Source organism: Cervus elaphus, chromosome 9 (assembly GCF_910594005.1).
Source record: "Cervus elaphus chromosome 9, mCerEla1.1, whole genome shotgun sequence".
Classification (NCBI taxonomy): Eukaryota; Metazoa; Chordata; class Mammalia; order Artiodactyla; family Cervidae; genus Cervus; species Cervus elaphus.
Genome location: NC_057823.1, coordinates 18,869,369 through 18,886,984, shown reverse-complemented (window position 1 = coordinate 18,886,984; position 17,616 = coordinate 18,869,369). Strand labels below are relative to the sequence as shown.

At 50.6% G+C, this 17,616-nt stretch overlaps 1 protein-coding gene across 2 annotated transcripts in view; it reads right to left on the bottom strand.

The window, feature by feature from the left end:
- The window catches only part of ARHGEF18 (Rho/Rac guanine nucleotide exchange factor 18), a 92,492-nt gene that overhangs the window by 54,423 nt on the left and 20,453 nt on the right, over positions 1–17,616 (bottom strand). For both annotated transcript variants that reach the window (XM_043911638.1, XM_043911637.1), the window contains 8 exons: positions 13,399–13,664; positions 12,236–12,386; positions 11,468–11,582; positions 10,402–10,459; positions 10,025–10,069; positions 9,388–9,465; positions 7,444–7,546; positions 7,162–7,303 (listed from right to left, as the gene is read on the bottom strand). In XM_043911638.1, coding sequence (XP_043767573.1) covers positions 7,162–7,303; positions 7,444–7,546; positions 9,388–9,465; positions 10,025–10,069; positions 10,402–10,459; positions 11,468–11,582; positions 12,236–12,386; positions 13,399–13,664 — 958 coding nt within the window. The remainder of the gene's footprint in view (positions 1–7,161; positions 7,304–7,443; positions 7,547–9,387; positions 9,466–10,024; positions 10,070–10,401; positions 10,460–11,467; positions 11,583–12,235; positions 12,387–13,398; positions 13,665–17,616) is intronic.

Below are 17,616 nucleotides of genomic sequence, written 5' to 3'. Positions count from 1 at the left end.
CCTGGAGACGCTAATTACCTGGAACATGATTCACTTCCTATTCTGTTCAACTTACAATGGGGCTGTTTCCTTAAGGGGACAGTCAGTCACGTCTAGCTTTGAATACCTGTGATGGGAGGTAGGCTTGTGGCGACTTACACCCGGGTGGTGCCTGCTCTCAGCCTGCTGGAGCGAGACACAGGTGTTCTAGCCTCACGCTGCTCCTTTAGATAGGTGTGGGACTGTGGTCAGAGCCTAGGGTTAGGGTCTGTGACTAAAAGGCTAGCTTTTCCTCCATAACAAGAGCTATCACCAGGACTTCCCTGGTGGTCCAGTGGCTGAGAATCCGCCTGTCAATGCAGGGGACACAGATTCAATCCCTGGTCGGGGAAGATCCCACATGCCATGGAGCAAATAAACCTGTGTGCCACAACTACTGAAGCCTGCCTGCCTCAGAGCCCGTGCTCCTCAACAAGAGAAGCTACTGCAGTGAGAAGCTCGTGCACCGCAGCTAGAGAGTAGCCCCCGTTTGCCACAACTGGAGAAAGTCCACTCAAAGTGACGAAGACCCGGCACAGCCAATAAATAAATACTAAAATTTAAAAAGAGAGATATTGCCAAATGATGATGACAATAGGTGCTACCATTGCCTGTATGTACCACGTTGAGTGCTCATCACTTCTGTGACACGAACTCCAATCTCCCTTGATCTCAAAGGATTGTTCTGAAAGTCAAATGTTGTCTCCAGAACATGGAACTGGACTCCTGCCATCCCGAGAGTAGGCTGGATTGAGTGACCTACTTCTAGAGAATAGAGAAGAGAAACGGGAAAAATAGCAACCTGGCAGTTGTTACCTTACCCCAGTGATAAAAATGAACATCCTCAAGGATGTCATGTCGATAGCACTTACCCCCTGATCTGATGAGGCGGAAAGGTTCCCCAAACCCATAGCCCCTCTCCAATTTTAAGAAAACACCAGGACTTCCTTGATGGTGCCATGGGAAAGAATTCACCTGCCAATGCAGGGGACACAGGTTTGATCCCTGGTCTGGGAAGGTTCTACATACTGTGGGACAGCTAAGCCCATGTGATATAACTACTGGGCCCCTGTGCTGCAACTCCTGAAGCCTGAGAACCGAGAGCCCGTTCTCTGCAACAAGAGAAGCCACCGCAGTGAGAGGCCCGTGCACGGCAACAAAGAACCGGTGCAGCCAAAAACAAGTAATAAGTAAATAAAATTTTAAAACGGGCTTCCCTGGTGGCTCAGATGCATTCCCTCTCGCCTGCAATGTGGGAGACCTGGGTTTGATCCCTGGGTTGGGAAGATCCCCTGGAGGAGGACATGGCAACCCACTCTAATAGTCTTGTCTGGAGAATTCCCATGGACAGAGGAGCCTGGCGGGCTACAGTCCATGGAGTTGCAAAGAGTCAGACATGACTGAGCAATTAAGCACAATTAAAAAAGAAAATATAAGACATGGGAATTCTCTGGGCATCCAGTGGTTAAGAATCCGTACTTTCCCTACTGAGGACATGGGTTTGATCCCTGATTTGGGGAGCTAAGATCCCACAAGCTGAGAGGCATGGCAAAAAAAACCCCATCAAGACCCAAAAACCAATAATGATAATAACCTCCCCCCAAACATCAGGCAAGCCCAGATTAATGGACATCCTACAAGACACCTGGCTAGTATTTCTCCGGAGTGTCAAGGTTATGAATAGTAAGAGACAGAGAAACCCTCACAGACCAGAGAGACTAGGAAGACAGGACGATTGAAGAGAATGTAGTATCTGAGTTGGATCCTGAAACAAGGAGAACACTAATGAAAGAACCAAACCAAACCTGGTGAAATCTGAAAAGAATCCAGAGTTGGGTTAATAGTACTGTACCAATGTTAGTTCCTAAGTTGTGACAAATGTATCATGGTCCTATTGAGAGTCCCTTGGACTGCAAGGAGATCAAATCAGTCAATCCTAAAGGAAATCAACCCTGAATATCCATTGGAAGGACCGATGCTGCAGCTGAAGCTCTAATACTTTGGCCACATGATGCCAAGAGCTGACTCACTGGAAAAGACCCGCATGCTGGGAAAGATTGAGGGCAGGAGGAGAAGGGTGCTAACAGAAGATGAGATGGTTGGGTGGCATCATTGACTTAATGGACATGAGTTTGAGTGGACTCCGGGAGATGGTGGACAGGGAATCCTGGTGTGGTGCAGTCCATGGGGTGGTAAAGAGTCAGACATGACTTAGCGACTGAATAACAAGATGTTAACATGAGGGAAAACTAGGTGAACTATACATGGGAGCTCTCTCTGCGCTTTTCTGTAAATCTAAAATGAAAAGTTTCCAGGAGGATAGAATTCTGCCCCCCACTGGAGGGGTAGGAGAGTCCTCAAATAGATAGTTGTATAGTCTAAGTTGCTCCCCCAGGTGGCTCAGTGGTAAAGAATCTGTCTGCAGTGTAAGCAATCTGGGTTCGATCTCTGGGTTGGGAAGATCCTCTGGAGGAGGAAATGGCAACCTGCTCCAGTATTCTTGCCTGGAAAATTCCATGGACAGAGGAGCTGGGGTTCAGTCGTGGGGTTGCAAAGAGTCAGACATGACTGAAGCGACTGAGCATACGCCAAGTTAGAGTCCATTGCCAAAATGCAGCAAGACTTCACTTCCAAGTTACAGATCTGGTCTCTTTGAAGTCTGATCTTTTGTCTTACTCTAATGTTAAAATCCTTAAGTAAGCGTTAGTTTCACCATAGTATTAGCATGGATTCTTTTTTTTTTCCTGCAACAACAATAACAAAAACACTAAGCTATCCCTCCTGCCTGTCTTTCATTTTATCTTACACGTGGTTATTCGCTGGTTTATGCTAGCCAAGGACAGCAATCCACAACAGTTCCTTCCTTACATCAAGGAATGGAATCTGATCCTGAGTGTCTAGTATTTTGCCTGTAGGTCTACTGATAAAAGATGGTTGGAAGCCAGTCATAAAATCTGAAAATAAACTCTAGTCTCTCCTTTGCTATTTTGGGATTTTCACAGAAGCCAAGAACTCATTGCAAAACATTTTTGCGAGTATGACTGCTTATATTCCATCCAGGAACAATGCATTTTTGCTTGGTTTAGAATTACTGGTAGCTTATTTTAAAGCAAAGGAAAACCCACTGAGCATGTGTTTGCTGTCTTTAGAACTGTTTGCCAAAATATGGTATGAAAGTGTTTCCATCTTCCTGATATTTTAAATATTACTGTACAGAGCCATTATCAATGCCTTTTTTTTTTTGTAGGAAAAAAGCCTTAAAAAGTGCCCCAAATATTGACACTAAGTGCATCAAACAAAGTGTCTTTGGCATATTAGACTTCTGCTCTTCTGTAATTTAATTTTCTTTTAAAATATAAAATTTTACCTTTGTTGTTGTTGTTCAGTCACTCATTCATGTCCAACTCTTTGCCACCCCATGGATTGTACCATGCCAGGCTTTCCTGTCCTTCACCATCTCCCAGAGTCTGCTCAAACTCATGTCCATTGAGTCAGTGATGCCATCCAACCATCTCATCCTCTATCATCCCCTTCTCCTGCCTTCAGTCTTTCCCAGCATCAGGGTCTTTTTTCTTTGCATCAGGCATTGGGGCTTCAGCTTCAGCTTTAGTCCTTCCAATGAATATTCAGGGTTGATTTCCTTTAGGACTGACTGGTTTGATGGCCTTGTTGTCCAAGGGACTCTCGAGCATCTTCTCCAGCACCACAGTTCGAAGGCATCAGTTCTTCAGCACTCAGCCTTTTTATTGTCCAGCTGTCACATCCGTATATGACTACTGGAAAAACCATAGCTTTGACTATATGGACCTTTGTAGGCAAAGTAATGTCTGCTTTTTAACACACTGTCTAGGTTTGTCATTGCTTTTCTTCCAAGGAGCAAGTGTCTTTTAATTTCGTGGCTGCAGTCACTGTCCCCAGTGATTTTGGAGCCCAAGAGAATAAAGTCTGTCCCTGTTTCCATTGTTTCCCCATCTATTTGCCATGAAGAGATGGGACCAGATGCCATGATCTTAGTTTTTTGAATGTTTTAATGAGTTTTAAGCCAGCTTTCACTCTCCTCTTTCACCTTCATCAACAGGTTCTTTAATTCCTCTTCACTTTCTGCTATAAGGATGGTGTCATCTGCATATCTGAGGTTATTGATATTTCTCCTGGCAATCTTGATTCCAGCTTGTGCTTCATCCAGCCCAACATTTCACATGATGTACTCGACATATAAGTTAAATAAGCAATATGACAATATACAGCCTTAACGTACTCCTTTCCCAATTTTGAACCAGTCCATTGTTCCATGTCTGTTGTTCCATGTCCAGTTCTAACTATTGCTTCTTGACTTGTATACAGGTTTCGCAGGAGGCAGGTAAGGTGGTCTGATATTCCCAGCACTTGAAGAATTTTCCACAGTTTGTTGTAATCTACATAGTCAAAGGCTTTAGCATAGTCAATGAAGCAGAAGTAGATGTTTTTCTGGAATTCTCTAGCTTTTTCTGTGATCCAACAGATATGGCAATTTGATCTCTGGTTCCTCTGCCTTTCCTAAATACAGCTTGAACATCTGGAAGTTAATGGTTCACATACTATTGAAGCCTGGCTTGGAGAATTTTGAGCATTACTTTGCTAATGTGTGAGATGACTGTAATTGTGCAGTAGCTTGAATATATCTATATATTTATTTAAAAATACTCAACTCTGCATCAACATGGATGCATTTCTCTACTGAATCAGTACTGGCTCAGTTCTGGATCTCTGCCCTCACCCTTCCTTCTGCCGACTTCCCACCTGCTCCTTGGATTTGATGCCTGATATGGAGCCCCTCAGGGCTTGATCCTGGCCTTCCAGGGAGGTCCCAGTATCCAGCAGACCTCACCCCCACACCACCCAGATGAAGAGATGAGGAAGTCAGCAGAAACAGGAAGTCACTTGCTGGTCAGGAAGATTCCCTGGAGAAGGGCATGGCAACCCACTCCAGTATTCTTGCCTGGAGAATCCCATAGACAGAGGAGTCCGGCAGGCTACAGTCCATGGGGTCACAAAGAGTCAGACACTACTGAAGTGAATTTAGCACACACCTACTGCTGAAAAGGACTTTAAGATGCTGAAGACTTTGCAAAGCCTGGGTGGCCTCCGCTGGAGAGACCTTTCACAGGGTCAGAAAGCAGGTTGGAGATCTTTGGAGAGAAAGCTCCAAATGGGTCCACTCCTGACTGCAGCAGCCAACAGGCCCGCCACCAGCAAAAACTACTCCGGAAAACGGGAGGAATGAGGAAGAAGGAAAATGCCCACATGTGGGGCCAGGCAAGGCAGAAATGCAAAACCTGTGGCTCAGGTCTTGAGGAGGCACCTGCCCCCAGGGTGGAGGGACCGCTTTCACTGCATGGCCCACCCTGGGTCCAGTTCTCTATTGCACTCGTCCACTGATTCTCACCCAGGCAGTCTTAGCCCCCAGGGGACATTTGGCCACATCTAGAGACATTTTTGGTTGTCATGACTCATGAGGCAGGCGTTAACAGCATCTAGTGGGTGGAGGCAAGGGACGCCGCGCAACATCCTGCAATGCACAAAACAGCCCTCCCCTCCCTCAACAAAGAATGACCAGGCCTCAAGGAGCAATAGGACCAAGGTGGAGGAACCCTGCAGCAGCCTGAATTTGCAACTAGCATGCAGTTGCCAATGCCTCCTCTCTGCCCCTTGTCAAAAAAGCAAAGTTCTAAATCTCATAAAAGACCAGAGTCATCTCCCTCCAAGGCCTTTGGAACCCAGAACTTTTTCCTCATTTCTGTGTTGGGCTTCCCAGGTGGCTCAGTGGTAAAAAAAATCTGCCTGCCAATGTGGGAGACGCAGGTTCAATCCCTGGGTTGGGAAGATCCCCTGGAGAAGGAAATGGCAACCTACTCCAGTATTCTGGCCTGGGGAATCCCATGGATGAGAAGCCCGGCAGGCTATAGTCATGGGGTCACAAAAGAGTCTGTACATGGCTTAGCAGCTAAACAAAGCAAACAAAATGTTTTCCTGAGCAGAGACTGTTATTCCCGAGACAGTGCTGGGAGGCAGGAAATTGCCTGTTAATGGGCTGATCCTGCCTCCTCTCCCTCTCTCTCTCCCTCCAGTTCATATATTACAGACCTAACCCCTTTCACTACATCATGCCTGCGTGCATGCTAAGTTGCTAAATCATGTTTGACTCTACAGACTATAGCCCTCGGGGCTCCACTGTCCATGGAATTCCCCAGGCAAATATACTGGAGTGGGTTACCATTTCCTCCTCCAGGGGATCTTCCTGATCCAGGGATCGAACCCAGTTCTCCTGCATTGGCAGGCAGATTCTTTACAAACTGAGCCACTAGGGAAGCCCCATCAGGGCATCATAAGGTGGCCTTATTTGGAAATAGGCTTATTGCTAATGTACTTAGTGCAGTGAGGTCATACTGAGTTAGGGTTGGCCCCTAATCCTTAAGCAAAGGGGAATTTGAGGCGTGAACATGAGGACGGGGACAATGCCACACGAAGACCGTAGCTCTGCTGGCACAAGCCATCAGACTTTCAGAAGCCACAAGAGACGCTTGGGATGGACCCTTTCCCAGCACCTGTAGAGGGAGCTGACACCTCGATCTTGAACTTCTCTAGAACTCTGAGACAATGCATTTCTGTGGTTTAGGCTGGCTGGATTGTAGCTAACTAATACACTGAATTTGGATTTTGCCAACAACGAAAGCTGAAACTTAAAGGGAATTTGGGAGTCCCAAACTTCCCTGGTGGTCCAGTGACTAACACTCTGCACTCCCATGGCAGGGGGCCTGGGTTCCATCCCTGGTCAGGGAACTAGATCCCACATGCTGCAACTGAGAGTTCACATGCCACAACTAGAGATCCTGCACGCTGAAACTAAGATCTGGTGCTGCCCAATAGATGGATTAACAAGCTTTTTTTTTTTTTAAAAAAGACCTTGTTGGTGGGGGGAAGTCCAAGCTAACCAAATACCCCCTGCTCTTAGGGATGGATTCCTGGTGACCTCCAGGAAGCAATGGTTGGCTTCAGCTGGAAAGAGGACGCAAAGATGGAAGGAAGACATGGGAGCAATTTAGGGGAAGTGAGGCAGAGAAAGTGGCTGCCATCCAGGGCGACAGGCTGGGCCACTGGACTCACCAGAACTCAGAAAAGGTTTGCCACACAGAGGGCAGCTGGAGTGGCCAGAGAAGGTTCCTCGAGCCAGCTGGTGCCCGTTGATACATTCTTTCCTCTCTCGCGCATCCTGACCTTTGTCCTTCTGATGCACTGGGGTCTTCCCCTGTTGGGGACAGAGGTGGACCTTAGAATGCCCTGTGTGTCCATTCCCACCTGGAATCACAGGGCTCTGGGGCCGGGGACACCCTGGCAAGCTGGAGAAGGCAGAGAGGGTCCCCCCAACCCCTGGCCCAGCCCTCTGACCTTCTCCTTCTGCCTGGTGACTCGATTGCGCAGGGAGCTCAGGCTGCGTTTCACCCGGGTGCCCCTGTCACTTCTCTCCGTCTTCCCCATGCTGTCCTCGCTCCTAAGAGGGGGAGAGTTTGGTGAGGAGGGTTACAGCAGACCCACAAGGCCCTTCTGGCCAGTTCTGCAGATCACTCCTGGGATCCATCTAGAATCTGTCTACCTGTGGCCTCTCTATCCTGTCCCACCCTCGCTGTGGTCCTGAACTCTTTCTCTCTCCTCCCACTCACTTATTCACTCAAGACACATTCACCGGGCTTCCCTGGTGGCATAATGAATAAGAATCTGCTTGCCAATGCAAGAGACACTGGTTCAATTCCTGGTGCGGCAAGATCCCACATGCTGTGGGGCGACGAAGCTAGTGTGCCACAGCGACTGAACCTGTGCTATAGGGCCTGGGGCCACAGTGACCAAAGCTAGAGCCCACGCTCCGCAACAAGAGAAGCCACTGCAGTGAGAAGCCCGAGCACCGCGACGAGAGGAGAGCCTGGGCAGCAGCAAGCACTGAGTGCAATTGTATATATACACATACATAGTATGTATATACCATATGTATATACTATATATATACACACACTATATGTATATACTATGGTTTGCATACAGATATAGTATGTGTATATATGTGTGTGTATATATATAGAGAGAGAGAGATAGATATAGATATCTCTCTCCATATATATATAGAGAGAGTTTCGCTGGTGGCTCAGATGGTAAAAGAATCTGCTGCAATTTGGGAGACCTGGGTTTGCTCCCTGGGTCAGGAAGATCTGGAGAAGGCCATGGCAACCCACTCCAGTATCCTTGCCTAGAGAATTCCATGGACAGAGGAGCCTGGTGGGCTACAGTCCATGGGATCACAAAGAGTCGAACACGACTGAGCGACTAACACTTTCACTTTCATATGTGTGTGTAGGGCTTCCCAGGTGGCTCAGTGGTAAAGAATCCGCCTGCCAAGGAGGAGACCCGGATTTGATCCCTGGATCAGAGAGATCCCCTGGGGAAGGGAATAGCAACCCACTCTAGTGTTCTTGCCTGGAAAATCCCATGGACAGAGGAGCCTGTCCTACAGTCTACAGCCTGTCCTACAGGCTACAGTCTACAGGGTCTCAAAGAGTCAGACCCAATTGAGTGACAGCACACACACACACACACACACACACAAAACATTTATGGAGGTTTGCAAAGTTCCAGCGGACTTGGGGACAGGGTTTGGCTAGGGGAAAGTGACATGGTCTCAAGCTTGAGGTGCCTTGATGGACCTTGTCCATCTCTGCCTCCTCCCTCTGGTTCACACCCGCTTCCTATCTTATCAGCCTGAAACCCTGTCCATTCTTCCCATGGGATGTCTCTCAAATCCCCCTGCCCTCTTCCCCCCCAACACTCCAGCCCTAGATCTTACCTCTCCTGGATGACCAGAACACTCTCATTTAATAAATACATATTTAGTCATTATATGTAAGAAACCCAACCCCTGCAGAATCGAGTCCCTGGAGGGAGATTCCATGCCTCTGGTCTGCACCCTTGATGGTGCTCACCATCAGTGGTCACCACAGGGCTGTAGACTTCTGCTTCCCAGGGGCAATCTGGCCTTTGCTGACTCCCCTCCCCTCCTCCCAGCCCCATCCCGACACCATTCCTGTGGAAGGCACCTAATTCTTTTCCCCATCTCATGTCAGCACACTGGCGAACTCCTACTTTTCCACTGGAACCCAGCTCAAGCTGTCACCTTCTCCGAGAAGTCTTCCCCTGCCCTCCCAGGGACTACGAGGAGCCCCCTGCCGCCCTCACTGTTGCTCTGGTGATTCCAGTAAGAGGATGGGGACCCCGACCCCTCAGCCCATCTCAGGCCCCTGCCCTCTCACTTCATTGCCGGCCTCGCCCACGGCTCGGGGTACTCACTCAGACAGGAACTCAAACCAGGTGAGGTTCGAAGCTGCTCCTCCGGGGCAGACGGACAAGCGAGCCCGCTGCCGGGCCCTGCAGGGTCAGAGGGGAGAGACACCAGGGTCGGCAGCCCTTCCCCCTGACCCCTAGGAGCCCCCTCATCTGTCCCTCTCTTCTGGGGCTCCATGGACAGGCGTGCAGCCCATGACCAGGGATCCTGTCATCCCTCCACATGTGGGCTTGGATACATGGTCATTGTGATGGGTTTTCCAGCAGAGGGTAGCAACAAGTCTCAGTCAAACAAAATCAAAATGTCGGGAAGATTTTTCCAACAGATGGCAGCATTTTGGGAAAGGGCCACCTGTTCCCATTTGTGGGTATAGCATGGTTGGTGGCAGCTTGCTTCTGTGTCCTGTCCTTCCCACACCTGTGCCTCCTCCCACCTCTCCAGTCATCGTTTTCCTCCCATTTCTCCCCGTCTTCACACATGTCCCCTCTACCCGCCCACTCTTCCACCTGTCCCCACACCTGTCTTCCCATATCCGTTCCCTGCTTGCATCCCCCATCCCTGTCCACCCCTGTCCCCCTCCACCTGTCTTCTACATCTGTCTCACACACCTGTTCCCCCACATCTAGCCCCCTATCCACTTACCCATGGTACTGACGGAGTTCTTCAAGCACCTGCTGGACAATCAACCTGAGCGGGGGGTCGGATAAAAACAGTCCACAGTTGCCCCCAATGACAGATGTTCCCCCAAACTAGCTGTGAATGCCTGACCCGGCCCTGGTCCTCATGCGACCTCTACCTGGGAGCCCCAAACCCTCTCCTGATGCTGTCAAGAACCTTCTGAGGTGCCTGGGAGAAAGTCGGTGTGGGAGAGGAGACTGAGATTATTAGAGGGGGACTGTGGCTGGCCCTGCTCACTTTTATGGCCAATGATGCTACATCCCTGCATTCCTCTTCCCCAAACCTTGACCCCCTTGGCTGTCCTAGGGGGTCCCTCCCCCACCTAAGGGGCAGACACTCACACATGATTCGGCTCCACATGATCCTTTTCCATGCACTCCAGCACCGGAGGGTCCAGGCCTGGAAGCAGTCCCCACCCCAGGAGATATAGGTGTGAAAAGTGCCCTGGGGCAGGACCAGCCTGGCATACAACCCCTGAATGCACCCCTGCAGAACTGGAGCCAGTCCAGATGGGGCTTGCCAATTCTCAGGGTGGGGGAGAGTTGTAAAGAGGACAGAGAGCCAGGGACAGAAGCGTCCCGGGTGTGTCATGAGTTTACAAAGGGCAAAACGCTTTACACATATTAGGTCAGTGAACTTTAATCTCAGAGTGAGGCTGAGGAGATACTCTGATTGTCTTTCTTAGCGAGAAAGTGGAGGAGGTTCAGAGACTTGCTAGAAAGTGGTAACTTCCTGGACTTCCCTGGTGGTACAGCGGTTAAGAATCTGCCTGCCAATGCAGGGGACATGGGTTCGACCCCTGGTCCAGGAAGATTCCACATGCCTCAGAATGCCTCGTGCGCCACATCTACTGAGCCTGTGTTCTAGAACCCTTAAGCCACGTGCCAGAACTACTAAAGCCTGTGCACCCTACAGCCTGTGCTCCACAACAGGAGAAGCCACTGCAATGAGAAGGCCATGCACCACACTGAAGGGTAGCCCCTGCTTGCTGCAACTAGAGAAATCCTGCACACAGCAATGAAGACCCAGTGCAGCCAAAAAATAAATGAATAAATAAAAATTAAAAAAAAAAAGAAAAAGAAAGTGGTAGCTTCTGGTTTGGCCTGTAGGTCTTTCTGATACCAGAGGGATACAAGCTCTTCAGATAGAGAGTCAGAGAAAAAGAAGGAGATAAAGAAAGAGACAGAATCAGAGGAGCAAGAGAGTCCTGGTGGTCATTCCAATACTGTGCCCACCTTGGCTTGAGAGTCCCCTGGGAGGGTGAGGGGGAAGGGCAGATGATGGAGGAGCCATGTCACCCCGCCCCCAGCATTCTGCCCAATTCCTGCCGGGGGGACCCTAAGCCTCCTCCAGCAGAAGCCCCCTTCCCCACTTGTTTGAATGAAGGAAATCCCCAGGCTGGGCTACCTTGAACAGCTGGAGGCGGCACTTCCAAAGCTGGAAAGATTTCCAGGGAGCTGATCTCATCGAAGGACACGGGAACAGACCGTGACCTCACTCTTTTTTCGGGGCTGTCACATTCCTGCAGGGAATAAGCATCTCGCTAAGCCCGGAGGCACCCTGGGTTGCAGGCAGTTTCCCTGGGTCGAGGGTCCCCAGCCTCCAGCTGCAGACAGGGGCTACCCTCAGCCTTGGGGTACGGAAGCAGGGATGGGTCTCCATAGCAGCTGAGGGCTGGAGCCAAGGACCATACCAGCCAAGGACCACCCCCCAGCTGTGGGCTGGAGTTCTGGAATTCTGAGCCACAAATTCCAGCCATGGCCAGAAACTTCCCCCCCCCAAGTCATGATCAGGGGCAGAGATGCCCCAGGCAGAAGCCTCGGTTTCCAGGTGTGCATTCTCCAGCTTTGGGCTAAAATCCCAGGCCCGAGACGAGCTCTTCTCCATTGCAAAGTTCAGTCACAGACAGGGCTTCCACCCAGCTGCAAAGATTCAGAGACAAGCCTGAGCTCCCTAGCCCAGGGCATGGCACTTACAGCCAAGGATCTCAGGCCAGCAAAGGACCTTCAGGCTTGGGCTGGAGTCTTAGGACCCAGTGACTCCTCTGTCATGGGTGACACCTGCCATGATGGGTCAGTCCCCCCAGCTATGTGTAAGGCACCCCTGGGTACCACAGAGCCAGTTCCTGGGCGCATAGTTGTGTTATTAATCGGGGTGGTTGGGGGTTGCACCAACCTTGCTTGGTTGCTCTGCGGCGGTTCCACCCCCAGGCAGACACCCTTGGGTCCAGGCCTGCAGGCCCTCTCCTGGCAGGTTCAGAGCGAGGCTGGCCAGGGTCCGAGGCAGACAGGGCCCCTCGTTCATGGCTGAGGATTCGATGCTGAGCCTGGTGGAGAACAAGAGGGAGTCAGGTCTCTTCCACTGGGCTGTCTCCCCAGCTCCAGCATTCGAGGCACAGGGGCCTGGGGGAACCCTTGGGTGGTCCTATGATGGGGGCAGGGCACAGGGAGTGGTCCAGATCTCCCAGTACCAGGGGGGTGGATGGGGAACCCGGCTAGAGGATGTGATGCTGAAGTTCCATTTGCATCACAGGTCCACTGCGTTTTTACACAGACTAGATTAATATCTGGGGAGAACTGTGAAGGGTGCGGGCTTCCCAGGTGGCGCAATGGGAAAGGATCTGCCTACTAATGCAAGAGACATAAAAGACTAGGGTTCAATCCCTGGGTCGGGAAGATCCCCTAAAGGAGGACATGGCAACTCACTCCAACATTCTTGCCTGGAGAATCCCATGGACAGAGGAGCCTGGTGGTCTACAGTCCATGGGGTTGCAAAAGAGCCAGACACAACTGAAGTGGCTGAGCACACGGCATGTGAAGGATGGAGGGAGAAAAGGGGGTGGGGGGCCCCACAACTAAAGCACTCCACTGTTTTGGGCTGCTACTGGACAGTGTGGGTGGTGCCAAGCACCCATTGTGTTTCGAGCTGAAGCGCATCTGTGGTTCTGTGCTCGCGAATGCGAGGGACACATTTAGGCGTCTCTGGGTTTGAGCAGGGGAGGGTGCATGCCTGTGTGTTGAGTGTGGGCATGTACCCCCAGTGTGCGAGGGCAGGTGTGCACATCTGGGTCCAAGCGTGCCTGCTGGTTTCACACAGCCTCCAGATTGGGCTGGCACACGCTCCTTCAGCGTGTGCATGCTCACCCGTGCACACAGATGCGTGTGCCCACACGCATGTGTGCACCTCCGGAGGGGGTCTCTGGGGCTGCCTCTGATAGCACAGACACCTCTGGTGGCCCTTGAGCTGGGTGACCCAGAGGTGGTGGCGGGGGAGAGGAGCAGCGTGTGGCCGTCCTGGAAGGTGTGTCCAGGAAGGCGGTGGCGCGGTGGGGGGCTGACCTCTGCCTGCTCTCGGAGCAGCTCCTCGACCTCTCCCAGCTGCGTCTCCGAGCGAGGCCCCGGGACCCCGCAGCGCTGGAGAGGGGCGTTTCTCCTCTGGCTTCTTCGCTAGGGGGGCCACTGCCCCTGGCCCCCCCAGGCTGGCTGTGTGAAAGGACTTCGAGGCCCAGGTCCTGGAGATACTCACTGCCCTGAAGGGCCCCCAAGTCCAGGCTGAGGTCCTCTGAACTCTCGCTACCGCCGAGCAGCCCTGGGATTCCATCCTCCTGGAGACAGATGGGGAAAAGGCCCAGACCCACAGGCAGTGAAGACCCCCACATCCAGACACTCCCTGCCATCTCCCACTTGTCCAACCTGGGCTCTGGGCCTAGCTCTTGGCAGGTGGGATAGAATGGGGGTGGTCCCCTCAGTGCAGGCCTTCAAGGCCTTAGTCCTCCACAAAGGGGCTGGAAATCAGGGCTACCGGCCCCGACTCCACCTCCATTGCTGAGTTTCTGTCTGATCATCTTATGAAACAGGCCACGTAACTTCTGTCCTCTGTCCTCTGTCCTGTCTGCCGGCTCAGCCAGCTTGCTTTAAGCCTCTTATGAGATCATGTGTGTGAATGCAATTTGTACAAGTGCTGCACTCCAATACTTTGGCCACCTGATACAAAGAACTGACTCACTGGAAAAGACCCTGGTGCTGGGAAAGATTGAAGGCAGGAGGAGAAGGGGACAGCAGAGGATGAGATGGTTGGATGGCTTCACCGACTTGATGGACGTGAGTTTGAGCACTCTGGGAGTTGGTGATGGACAGGGAAGCCTGGTGTGCTGCAGTCCATGGGGTCACAAAGAGTCGGACATGACTGAGTGTCTGAACTTAACTGAACTGATACAGTCCATGGGGTTGCAGGATAAGGACTATTCCTTTCTAGGCCATTGTTAATGCTGTCCTCAGACAGGGTTTGGTGGGTAGGTGGGTGGTCCGCCCCCCATGCTCCAGGCAAAACTAACCCTGAGATGTGTCCTTAGGCGTTTATGTGAGCTCATGCAGTCCCTGACGGACTGTCCTGATTGGTGGCCTAAAGGTCCCACTGAGCAGACCTGCTACCCTTGATGGTTTCTACAAGAGGCTCCCAAGATAGAATTGCCAGATAAAACACTGGACGTCCAGTGAAATTCAAACTTCAGATAAATGACTATCTTTTTTTCTAGTGTAAATAGATTACAAACATTGCAATATTTGGCATTCAATTCTAACTGGGCATCCTATAATTTTAGTTGTTCAATTTTGCAAGCCTATCTATCTGTGGGCCGTTTGGCCGGGCATGGCCAGTCTTTACTAGGAAAGGGGGAACAGGGAGGTCCCTACTAATGCTTGGTGAGGGGAATTTTCAGAAGTAACTAACTGAAAGTGGAAAATACCTGGACTTCCCTGGTGGTCCATGGGATAAGAATCCACCTGCCAATGCAGGGGACATGGGTTCAATCCCTGGTCTGGGAAGACCCCACATGGTGTGGGCCACCTAAGCCTGAGTGTCACCCCTACTGAGCCCACGCACTCCAGAGCCCACACTCTGCAACAAGAGAAGCCACCGTAATGAGAAGCCCGCGCACGTGACTAGTGAGTAGCCCCTGCTTGCTGCAGCTAGAGAAAGCCCGCGTGCAGCCATGAAGACTCAGCATAGCCCAAAACAAGCAATAAAGAAATAAACAAAATTTTTAAAAAAGAAAGAGGAAAATACTTGCCAGCCAAGAGCTGGGCATTTGGTTGGCTGGGGAGCTTGGCTGGTGGAAGGCAGGTGGCAGTGTCCCTACCTGAATTGAATGAGGTTGGAAGAGCTCTACAGGGTCTGGCTTTTTCTCTGACCTTCCCCACTTGGAACTCTACAGTTTTGATGCCTTATAGTAAAATATATATGGGGCTTCCCTGGCAGCTCAGTGGTAAAGAATCTGCCTGCCAATGCAGGAGACTGGGGTTTGATCTTTGGGTCAGGAAGATCCCCTGGACGAAGAAATGGCAACCCACTCCAGTCTTCTTGTCTGGGAAATCCCATGGCCAGGGAAGCCTGGAGGGCTACAGTCCACGGGGTCGCAGAGTCAGACACAATCTAGTGACTGAACAACAGCAACAAAAATATAACATAGAATTCACCACTGTAACAATTCTGTGTACAACTCTGTGGCGTTAAGTACAATTACTGAATATGCAATCATCATCACTCTCCATCTCCAGAACTTTTCTTCATCTCCCCCTAAGGAGGGTTTGTACCCAGTAAACAGTAAATGCTTGTTCTTACCTCCTCCAGCTTCTAGTCACCTCCACTCCACTGTGTCTCATTGAGTTTGCCTATTCTTTGTTGTTGTGCAGTTGCTAAGTTGTGTCTGACTCTCTGTGACTCCATGGACTGCAGCATGCCAGGCTTCCCTGTCCTTCACTATCTCCCTGAGTTTGCTCAAACTCATGTCCTTTGAGTCAATGATGCTGTCCAATCATCTCATCCTCTGTCATCCCCTTCTCTTCCTGCCCTCAATCTTTCCCAGCATCAGGATTTTTCCTGATGAGTTGGCTGTCTGCATAAGGCTTTGGCCACCTGCCTATTCTAGGCACCTTGTATAAGTGAAATCGTACAGTGTTTGTCCTCTTGTGTCTAGTTTATTTCACTTAGCTTAATGTTTTCAAGTTCATCCATGTTCTAGCACAGGTCACAGTTTCCTTTCTTTTTGAGGAAGCATAACATTTCATTGTATGGATGGACCACACTGTATGGACATAAACAAGACTGCATTTTGTTTATCTATTTGGTCTTTGATAGACAATTGAGTGGCTTCCACCTTTTAGCTCTTGTGGGTTTTACTGCTATGAATACAGGTGTACAAACGTCTGAGTCTCCATTTTTACCTCTTTTGGGTAGATCTGTAGAAGAGGGGTTGCTAGATCATACAACAATTCTCTGACTGGCTTTTGGAGCCCTGGCCATATTTTCCACGGTCTCCCCTCTTGAATTTCTCCTTTGCACCCACTAATCTGTTTTCTTTTTTTTGGCTGCTCTGTGTGGCATGTGGGATCTTAGTTCCCTGACCAGGGATTGAACCCATGCCCCCTGCAGTGGAAGCATGGCATCTCAACCACTGGAACTCCAGGGAAGTTCCTGCACCCATTGCTCTGGTTCCTGCCACCTGCCTGGCTGCTCCTTCTCTGTCTCCCGCTTCCTCCCTGTGTCTTTCATATACCAGATCCCTCTCCTTCAGTCTCTGTCCAAAAAACCCACCTCTCTGGCCCCGGCTGGTCTGGGTTCCCCTGATTCTCCTCTGACTTCCCCAGCCGCCTTTCTGAGGTCACTCCCATCCCATCCCATCCCATCCCGGGTGTCTGGACAACCTCTACCAACTCCCGTCTTCCTCTGCCACAGCCCCTAAAGTTTCCTCGCATCTCTGGTTTTCATCCTCCTGTAAATATAAACACGTCAAGACAGCCTCTTGGCCTGGACTGGGTCCCCCCTCCTCTGTCTCCTGCATCTGGCCTCCCTCACAGGAGGCAGAAGTGGGAACCCGGCCAGGGCTTTGGATGGAAGGGGAGGGTGGATGGCTGTGGCAGGTACAGTGAGGGAGGGGGAGGGAGGGGGCTTCGTCCTTTGCTGGGGAACTTGTATCTTTCCTCCAACATTTCCTGGGTGAGAAACGGGAGCCAGCCCACTAGGAGCCTCCCCGGGCATCTGCCCAAACATAGGTATGCTGGCCCTGACACCCCAGAGAGCATGCCATCAACAGACTCCTGCTCCCTGGACCCTGGGGAACCTTGGGGGATGGGTGCCTCCCCACCCCCGCAGACCCAGAGGCGAGATGCCCCAGGAATTTCCACTCTATAAAAATGGCTAGCTGTGTGCAGATTTAAATAGTACACAGATCAACGTTTTTTTAAAAATGTAAATGGCTATTTATCTCTTTGTACTTTAGGAAAAAAATAGCACACCAGAGCAACTTCGTGTCTCTGGTTCTGTTTCATCATGTAAAACAGGGAATGAGCTTCAAACAAAAGAGCAAAACAGGGACAGAGGGTTTTCTGACGGCTGGAAGGGTAGAAGGGCCTTCGTCAGGGTTTGCATCCTTGATGTGGCTTTCGTTCGCTCAGTGTGACCTCAGGCAAATTTCTAACCCTCTCTGGGCCTCAGTCTTGTCATCTCTAAAATGGGTGTTATGTTGCCTTCTTTTTGAATATATTTTTATTTGCTTATTT